General features: G+C 41.2%; 1 protein-coding gene across 1 annotated transcript; it reads left to right on the top strand.

The window, feature by feature from the left end:
* Nucleotides 1–943: 943 nt before the first annotated feature.
* she (Src homology 2 domain containing E) lies at nucleotides 944–9,242 on the top strand. The gene is made up of 6 exons (XM_032518074.1): nucleotides 944–1,862; nucleotides 2,389–2,515; nucleotides 4,693–4,947; nucleotides 5,182–5,545; nucleotides 7,292–7,411; nucleotides 8,176–9,242. The coding sequence occupies exons 1-6, from the start codon at nucleotides 1,416–1,418 to the stop codon at nucleotides 8,366–8,368; spliced, it is 1,506 nt and encodes a 501-aa protein (XP_032373965.1). The 5' UTR covers nucleotides 944–1,415; the 3' UTR covers nucleotides 8,369–9,242.
* Nucleotides 9,243–9,774: the final 532 nt, after the last annotated feature.

Below are 9,774 nucleotides of genomic sequence, written 5' to 3' on the forward strand. Positions count from 1 at the left end.
GTGATCTGACGAAGGCGGAATCAGAGACATCGGCTACGTTTGCTATTGGTGAAATCTCTACGTCACTCTTCCGTTGTGCTGGACCACTTTTGGACCTTTTCACTTTAAAACGAAAACCCTTTGTTATTGCTTTAGATGCAACAAACAAAAACTAATGGTATGACCCAGATAAACAAACAATTATCAGGATCAGTGATAAACGAAGATGAAGACAGACTGGTGACTCCATGTGTTTGTTTCTCTCCAATTTACCAGTAGATGGCGCAACTATCTAGGCTACCAGCTTGTGGCTCAGCAGCATCTGAGCCCTTGACAAAAAGCTCTACCTGCTGCAAGTGCATGACCTTCTTTAATATGAAAATGCAGTTGAAAGAGAACATGCAATGTACTACTGTTACTTTGCAGATATTTTGTTCACGTAAGCAGCTGTTGGGTTGATTTGTCTTAGACATGTCTGATCGTTAAATTTCTAATTCCGATTTTGTTGTCTGTAATCCATTGTTATTGTAACCCATTTTGGCCAGGACACAATTTTGAAAAAGAGATTTTTTTTTTTTATCTCAATGACGCTTTCCTGGTTAAATAAATTGTAGCCCATGTAATAAAAACACCAGTTCACAAATCTACCATGTCTATTTAAAGTAGGCCTACTCATATATTGAGATTAATTTATGTTGAGAGTTGTGTTACCCTTTGCACAACATAAGTGCAAAGCGTAACTCTTCAGTAGGCTACTTAGTGATTGGTTACTTGTAATAACATTCAATTTAACGTGTTGGTAATGCTTGTTGCCGGACGTCTATTGTAATTGTGCCAACTAGGCCTACTGATCAAGTTCGGAGATTTCAGTTGTGTATCCATTGAAGTTATTACAGTAAAACTCCTTCCCCGCCCCGTACACACTGCCACTCCCCAAACCTCAGTGACATCCCAGTCTGCGCACACAACTTTCCTCTCCATCTCATCACCTCGACAGACTAGACGCATCATCTCACGCTCCGGGAATGGGATCTTTACTGGGTTCAAAGAAAAACTTCGAGTTCTTTCGAATTTACGCTCTACAGAAGCTACTTTTCAAACTGCAAGGATAGTTGTTAGCCTACTACAGGTGCAGGGTGACAGAACGAAGAGCCACTGGCCAATGACATCCAAGGCGCACGAGAAGTTGTCAAAGAGTTAGACGCAAGACATCAGTTGAACACCACGAAGTGAACGGTCTGAATTTGAGGACTAGGATATTCTAGTAATTTCAGACCATAGTCTACTTCTATCGAGGCGTGCGTAAACTATTTGTGCGTAAAGTTGGAGCTTGCGCACGGTTCAAATGTTCTAGTGTGGCAGCTAATGCAGGAACGTAAAAGACAACAGGCTTGTCAACTTTTAAATCTGTGAGACGTGTTTATCCCTTCAAAGCCATGGCAAGATGGTTCAGAGATTTCCCCATCAACCTGAAGACTGGAAATGAAAGGGTCCGCTCGGCCTCTGAATCTGGTCCGCAAACTCGACCCAAACCCTCATTTTCTCGTGACAGTCTGAAAGGAAATCCGCGCAAAGATGGGGGAGTGGGGGGGTTATTGGCAGGGAGAAATAGGAAAAATTCGGCTATAGAATTGGGTCGTAACAACGCTGGTTCTGCTGGGACTGTCTGGGATAGTCTCACAACTGGAAAAGGTCGCAAGAACTCCAAGGTCGAGACTGGGACATCAGATGAGATCCGTCAGGTCAGGACTTCTAGTTTGGCGCAAGCCTACATCAGCAGGATGATCAAAGTGGACAAACAAGACAAGACCCCAAGACTCAATGGGATAAGTGAACAGAAGCAACCCGATAATGAAAAGGGAAGGTCTGACATTAAAACAACGGTGAGTAACTTGTAGGCTTACAGCTTGAAAAAACTAATGCAAACTAATGCAACCCCCTATTTTTGATCTCTGCATATCATCTGCTATTATTTAAATTACAGTCTGCAGAAGGTTACAGCTGCATGCAGATTAAATGTCAATATAATGTACAATGCAAAACTAATTTCATTGTGGGCTTGAGGTCAATTTCTTCCCTTTGTGTTTTCCCTCCCAACCTCAGTGCATAACCATGTATTCAGTTTCCATCGCCCTCAAAAGAATACAATGCAGTTCCACTACATTGTGTCACATCAAACAGGCAAACATAATGTGCTGACCTCTTTGCACTTTTTCTGCTTGTTCCTCTATCACTTACCATACCACACACACCACACCACACACACACACCACACACCACACTATCCCCCCCCCCCACACACACACACACGCACACTTCCGCTCTGTTGTCTCCAGGTAAATCTGAATACGAATACTTAAAGCTGCTCAGCATTGTTGTTTTTTCTGATATGTCTTTTCCTGTTCACAGCTCATAATCCTGGAGGACTACGCAGATCCTTTTGATGCAGAGAAAACCAAGGAGCAGAGGGAGGCTGAGAGAGCAGGAGTGAATGATGGGTACATGGAACCATATGATGCCCAAGTCATCATCACAGGTGAATTTAAACTCACCATCTATCTCAGCAGTTACAGTTACATTATTGAAAGGCCAAAGTGGCATCATCTGGACAGCTACAGCAGTAGTTTAACTGCAACTACATTTATTTACATCCTACTGTAGTACGTATTTGAATGCCATCTTTGATAAGCTATGTACATTTTATTCAAGCCAAGGAATACTAATTTCTCTGCAGTCACACTTAAATTCCTGCTAAAGGGCCGTTTTAAAGGGACTTAGGGCCAAACTAGACCCTCAGTCTCTCTGCTGACTTCCCTTCCAGCTGGCGGTTGCCGTAGAAACAGTGTTGTGCAGGGACAATGGGTGCAGCTTCCTCTTCCAACTTCCTGTCTCCTGCTTCTGTTTCCTTTGCCCCATTCTCTTGATAGGAAGTTGGCCTCAGTGCCCCCCACCCCACACACACATATACACACATAGACACACACACACACACAATACTTTATGGTCCCTTACGTGTAAAAAGAATCAAAAGACGCTCGCCCCTCCCCAAAACGTACAGGTCCCCCTGCGTGGTCTCGCCCAATCACTTCCCAGCAGCCAGGAAGTGGCCTGGTCAGCCAGCAAATCATCAGCTGTGTTGACCTTTTCTTCCTGTAGCTCCATTGTTTGGTCACACAATAGTGCAGACACACAGGCTACCTGTCAGTCGGTAAAGAAACACAAGAAGTAAAATTCCCCTAAAATTTAACAACATGTCATGTCAAAGAGATTTGTAAGTTAATCCAGCCCAATGAACACAAATGTAAGTCTAAAAACTTTGTTTGAAACTAGTGAAGATACAATGCATTACGTTTTTGTATTACTGAAATAATTTTTTTTTTTTTAAATAAGCACACCACTTAGTTTGAGTTGATGGATACACTTAACAGTGTAACAAAGTAATTAAAATGTGCTTTAAGGAATTGTATTTTAATCGTACTTATCTTTTGCAGAAGTGTCTGTTTTATGATTCTTCCTTTTCTAAAGTTTCCCATGCACATACTGTACATTTCATCAAATATCACTCATCTCTGTGGATATGGAACGAAAAAACGTTGCGCAAATGAATGCTGGGAAGCTTGCAGAAGCTGCATGCCTGACTACAGGCTAATTTAGCTGAAAAGTAATTAAGGTCATCTTTTTTTCCATTGTAATATACATTCAGTTGCCAGTTCATTAGGTGCCTAACCAAAGCTAACGCAAATGTTCCATTTGAATTCATACTGTTTTAGAGAGATGCTGATTAATCTTCATGGTCATTTTGAACCCTGTTAATGTTTTGTCCACCCCACTTGCATCAATAAGGTAAAAAGACAAATTGGAGACACCTCTCGATGTAACCGAAGACAGACCCACAGCCCCACAAGCTACAGCCTCCTAAATGATCATTAAGTTGAATCACCACATCTCTTGAATTGTTTCAACAAAAAACTAAACCTTATAACCTTCATAAAGGCAGGATATTTTGCAGGATGGTTGTATTAGACTGCATTAGTTTTTGCTAGGTGTACATAATAGGCTGGCAACTGAGTGTCTAACTTCAAGGCAAACCTTATCTTACACTAGAAGGGTAGAACTTACTATTGTTGTACATTGTTGATCTAACTATCTTAATGCATGTTCATTTTTAACGGAATGAGAATATTGTATTGTGAATGTGTAGCTGGATATTTTATAGGCAGATTGAAAAGTCATTTTGCCATATTATGTATTTGAATTTGTTTGATGTTGGTTGATGTAATAATTTAAACAGAAGGCGAGACTCCAAAACTGTGAGCAGAAAGCATCTCATCTACTAAAACTAAACGTTGTGCTGATGACTGAGTGAAAATACACATACATAATCTTGTCCAGGTGCTGAGTTAAATAAACAACCAAAAAGAAAATATAATTATACCTCCCCAAGAACCCTGTCCCCTGCTCCGTTTAAAAGTTCTTCTTGATGATGTTTTGAGGCCAAATCGGCTCTTTGTCAGGTATATAGTTATTCAAAAAAGGTATCAGAGCAGCCAATTTGGGCTCAAAACATTTCTAAAAGAAAAAAAGAATACATTTTAAAAAGGGCAGATGGCAGTGTCCTTTAGAAGATGCAGTGCTTTGTCTATTATGTCATTCAGTAAGAAAAGATCCTTCATCCTAAAATCATTAACAAATTGCATGACCATTGTGCTGCAGAGGTTCGTAGACGGGGCTCCAAAGACCTCCTGAAAGTGTGTGTTCTGCTGGATCGAGGCAAGAGAGAGGGGAAGGGAGAAGAGGGAAAACCCACTCCCCCAAATATCTATGACACACCGTATGAGGGCGGTCTGGAAGGCGACAGTGGGGGTGTGTGGATCCCTGTCACACGACCTGAGTCTGACGTCCGTCCCGCTGGAGAGTACGAACTGCCCTGGGAGTGGAGAAAGGAGGACATTGTTAGAGCACTAGCAGGTAGAGAAAAAGACAGAGGGATGATGGGAAGGGTGGGGGTTTAGGGTGTGGAGGAAGGATGCCATGAGTTTTATTTGTACAGTAATGCCACAACAATTTATTGTTTGCTTTAGAGAGGAAACAAAACAATCATGCTGAATCAATTTCCAGAGATGTGTTTACTTTGGTAGCTCTGGTATTCTTTAATAGAACTTTATTATGAAAGGTTGATATTGTCTCTCCTGCTTCCTTTAGCTCAGTTTGAGGCAGTGGATTGTTCTTCCACGAAAGAGAACAGTTCAACCTCTGCCCGCCAGCAACAGCAACAACAACAGCAGCAGCAGCAGCAGCAGCAGCAACACACCCTGAGGCAGAAGAACTGGAACCAAAAAATACTTGTGCCATCTTCTCCGTCCTCCTCCTCTTCTCCCACCTTTCCCTCCTCTCCTATTCTCAAACTCTCCCCTCTCACGCCCCCATCTCCCTCTTTCCCCACCCTCAAACTCTCACCCTCTTCTAGTCCGAACAAACTTTCCCCTCCGTCTCCTACCTCCCCCAGTCCCCCACTGGAGGGGGAGGCAGCCAAAGTGGACCCCAGCCCACCCCTGGAGAAGCAGAGGTAAAGAGGGAGGAGGGAAACATTGCATATGATATTTCTAAATGTATTATTATAGAGCATACACTTTATTAGACTGGACACGGCAACACTTTGACTCTATCCAGTCAACATCAGGCTTGTGCAACATGACAAACCAAGGTATGCACATAGTTTATTACATCATGCTGACATCTTGTTCAATAAGACCCTCAAATACGTTGCATTGTCAAGAAGCAAATAGTTGGAAAAACAGTGACGATTAGATTAGATTATACTTTATTTATCCCACGACGGGGAAATTCTGTCGTTACAGTAGCAGCATAGCAGCAACAGCAAAAAACAAGAAACAGAAAACAAAACAATGACACACAAACAAGTAAGCACGAAAGAAATACAAGGCAAGAAATACAGGCAAGAAAATAGACAATGAAAATATGGTAATCACAAATAATGACAGAGCCAATATTTGAATATATTAAAAAAATGGCATCAGTGTACATGTTCAAAAGACCCCATTGACTCAAACAAATGTTTATAGTTTATAAGCACAAAAGGAGAATAAATACATTTAAACCATACAAGGTGAGCCAATATGACTCTGTATGCAGATTGTGCTCTGGTTTACTGCCCCAGGTCAGGTGAATTGGAAAATACCCATAGAACTAAAGAGTCTAAATCTGTTTATATTTTAGTCATCTGACAGACTTGTGATCTACCCCTCACTCACTGTGATGTTGAACCTTGAACAAGATTAGCGGATTGAAAGAATTAAACAAATGAAATGAGGGTTGAGACATTTGGTTGCCTTTATGTGTAATATTAGTTCTTATCTAAATTAACCCCACATTCCCATGTCATTTTGCAGAGTAAATGGCACTTCCTGTCTGCTTTCTGTGTTGCTCTGCTCGCATTTGTTAGGATAGTAAATAACAAGCGATCTTTTCTTTTACCTTACCACCTGTATTTGTGAGAATCTCGAGAAGAACCGCACCCTCCTCAGATTTAGCTGATATTTCTCTTAGTAAAAGTTTTAAAGCAGTCAATGTCACAATGCCAAATGCCAGTCCTCAATATACTGTACATATTTTACACTTGAGGAATCTTTAAGTGAAATTTGGTATTCATCATTGAGAGGATAAGCCAGCAGCAGCAGCACTTGAGCACACCCCCATGTTAATGTGCTGAACATAATTGCTGGAGGGAAGTGCACCCTCAAGGGGAGACTTGAATAGACGAGACTCATTTTCAACTGGAAGAAGCATGGCCTTTTTCAGATGGAACATGTGGGGAACATGCTCAGAGCAAGTTAGCATTTGTTCCTCTCATGTTGTGGCTGAATGCCAGTGTGTTTCGCCTCCTAGCATCAAGGCCACATACCGTTGTTTATATATGGCTCTAGCCTGTAGCCACTGTCAGCATCACCTTGTGTCCTAATAGGCCTCTCTCGACACTCAGCACAGCCTGGAACATTTTGTTTGTCCATTTTATTTATCTCTTTGCCTTCTCAAGTTCACCTTTGGCATCTGTAACTTATTCAGTCCACCATATATGTCGGTCTGATTTATGGAGACTGTAAATCTCTGTTGGTGTCTGTGTGTTTCATTCCTCCTGTCAGTCTCTTTCTCTTTTTTTTTTCTCTCACCATCATCGCATATCATTAGCTTGACATCTGACTTATCTCCATATGTCGCTGCGCTATATGTCAGTGATCGGCTGTCTCTATCCCTCTGTGTCTCCCCCTCCCCCTCCATCCCTTGCCCATCCAAGCTGGTACCATGGCAATGTGAGTCGGCAACAGGCTGAGGCTCAGCTGCAGCGCTGCAGGGAAGCCAGCTTCCTGGTGAGGGACAGCGAATCAGGAACCAGCAAGTACTCCATTGCTCTAAAGTAAGTTTGAAGAACACGGAACAGGCATGCTATAATACATAGCATCTACATATTTATTGATTGCATTATTTTTTATCCACTTTTGCTTCATTGCAATCTATTTTTTTTCTTTGGCTGAATTAAAAGTGACTGTGGCACATTGTCCTTGAAAAACAATATGTTTTTGGATTTTAATATTTTATTTTATAATGCCACACACAGTCTTTCTGCCCCGTTTAAAAATGGGCATGCATGGCACATTTATCTTGTGCTTTAAAGTGTATTTAAAACAGTACAAAATATATTTAGGTTTTGGTGCCCACTGACTTCACCTTCAACAGTGATTGACCCTGAGTTTGTCAGTAACTGGCATTACAGTGGCAACCTCTAAGGCGTTAATGCATGAGAATTTGTGTCTTTTGTAGAACTGACACTAGTGATAAGCGTGCCAGGAACAGGTTCTCTAGTCTAGGAAAAGGCTGAAATCCTGTGGTGCAATTGTGTGTATGTGTGTGTGTGTGTGTGTGCATGTGCCTGAGTGCACATTTGTTGTATGTTGCTCATTCATTTGAAAGTCCACATAATTAACCCCATTTACACATCCATTGAACTTAGAAATTGCACAGCCTCATTTTGGGAGAGACAGATAATAGAGCAGCTTTCTTTTTAGCTACGGGATTGTTCATCTTATAACTCTTAACGTAATTGTTGCCGTGTTTCTTTTACTTGCAAGCTTATCTTTTCTGACAGTATATCTTTATTTTTTTTGTGTCTTGTTCCATTAGGACCAGTCAGAGTTGTGTGCACATCATTGTGGCCCAGACGAAGAGCGTTAAGGGTTTGGGCTTCACACTGGATCAGAGTAGTTGCGTCTTCTCCAGCATCCCTGAGCTGGTCCATCACTACTGCACGCACAGACTGCCTTTCACTGGTGCAGAGCACATGACCCTGCAGCATCCTGTGCCCAGGCCACACTGAACATGCGTAGTAAAGGATGATCAAATACACTGGGACATTAAATGCACATGTGCAGAGACATACACACAGACACAAACATTAACTTGGCAATACACTTATACACACACATACTCGAAGATATGCTGCTTTGGCTCGTCCTTTGTACTACCTTAATACATAATTTTGTATCGCTTCCATATGCCACCTAGTGGTCAAAGTAAAGCATTACAACAACCATTGATCACATTGTTATAGTGGTCAATGGTATTATAGTGGTAATTGTTCCCAATCTAAAAACCACACTGAATGTATTTATAATTACAGGAAAACCAGGGTATTTGCCCCAATGTCTTGTCCATTGGCCCTGCAGACCATATCATGCAAACCAAATTGATTTCTATAACACCAGAAACGATGCACATGAAGTCCTGCACTTATGTGAGCAATCGGGCATTTGAAGTTAGTGGAAAGGTTTGTAACTTCCTGCTCACGCAGATGTGCTGACCTCATAGAGTAGAGTCTTGCAATCCAGTTAAGCTTGGTCTGTGAGGTCAATACACCTGATTGGAGTATATTCGTTCATCCATCTGACAATCAGCCTATTGATCTATCCTGAAAATCAGGCTCATTTGCTGACCACTCTGTCTGTCAAGAGAAAGAGCTTTATTGATAAGACGATTAGAACTAGTGTAGTGGGAAGGGGTCTTATAACATTACAGTACCCAGTCAGCAAAATTGTTTGAGTGTGTGTAAGTGTGCACAATAAATATGTCCATGCACGTGCCTTCACTGTTACTTTAACGAGGTTGTGATTTAAAGACTTACTTGTTTGTGAATGAAACTAAAAACTGTACCCTAAAAAGTACAACAGCATAAATAATGTGTATGTAAGTGATTGTTTTTTCATTGTCTGATTTTTTTTTACGCCAACCGTACAATAATGGTGGCTGTATATTATTGGTGTACTTTTATTCAGTAAATAGAATAAAATCCACATTAACTGCAGACAAACAGTGTTATTAAAAGACATGCCAGCAGCAAAGTCAACGCAGGGTTCAAGGAGAAAAAAGCCCTGAAACGGAGATGAGAAGCTAACCAGAGTGAATTTTTGACTTTTATCTTGTAGCTGTAAAACCATTGACCTGAGTGTGAAATCAATTACAGTTAAACACATGCAAACCCATGCATGCTCGTCTACTTGTAGCCAAAAAACATGCACATACATAACCTACACATACAATGCAAATACATAAATATTCAAGACACAAATAGCGTTTACTTACACAACTCGAAAGGTGGTGTATTTAAATCCTTGCCAACACACACGAAGCTTCTCACAAAACACAGTGAAGCCTTATCCTCACAATAATGCATGGAAGCGCGTGTTTGCGGTAAGATATGGCTAACCAGTAAATACCTGTGTATTG

This window comes from Etheostoma spectabile, chromosome 6 (genome assembly GCF_008692095.1).
Source record: "Etheostoma spectabile isolate EspeVRDwgs_2016 chromosome 6, UIUC_Espe_1.0, whole genome shotgun sequence".
Taxonomy (NCBI): Eukaryota; Metazoa; Chordata; class Actinopteri; order Perciformes; family Percidae; genus Etheostoma; species Etheostoma spectabile.

Excerpts from the sequence above, each read along its gene's own strand:
- she (XM_032518074.1), top strand. The coding sequence starts at position 1,416 with ATGGCAAGATGGTTCAGAGATTTCCCCATCAACCTGAAGACTGGAAAT. Across the intron at positions 1,863-2,388 it reads GGTCTGACATTAAAACAACG|CTCATAATCCTGGAGGACTA; the intron begins GTGAGTAACTTG and ends TCCTGTTCACAG. Across the intron at positions 7,412-8,175 it reads AAGTACTCCATTGCTCTAAA|GACCAGTCAGAGTTGTGTGC; the intron begins GTAAGTTTGAAG and ends TTGTTCCATTAG.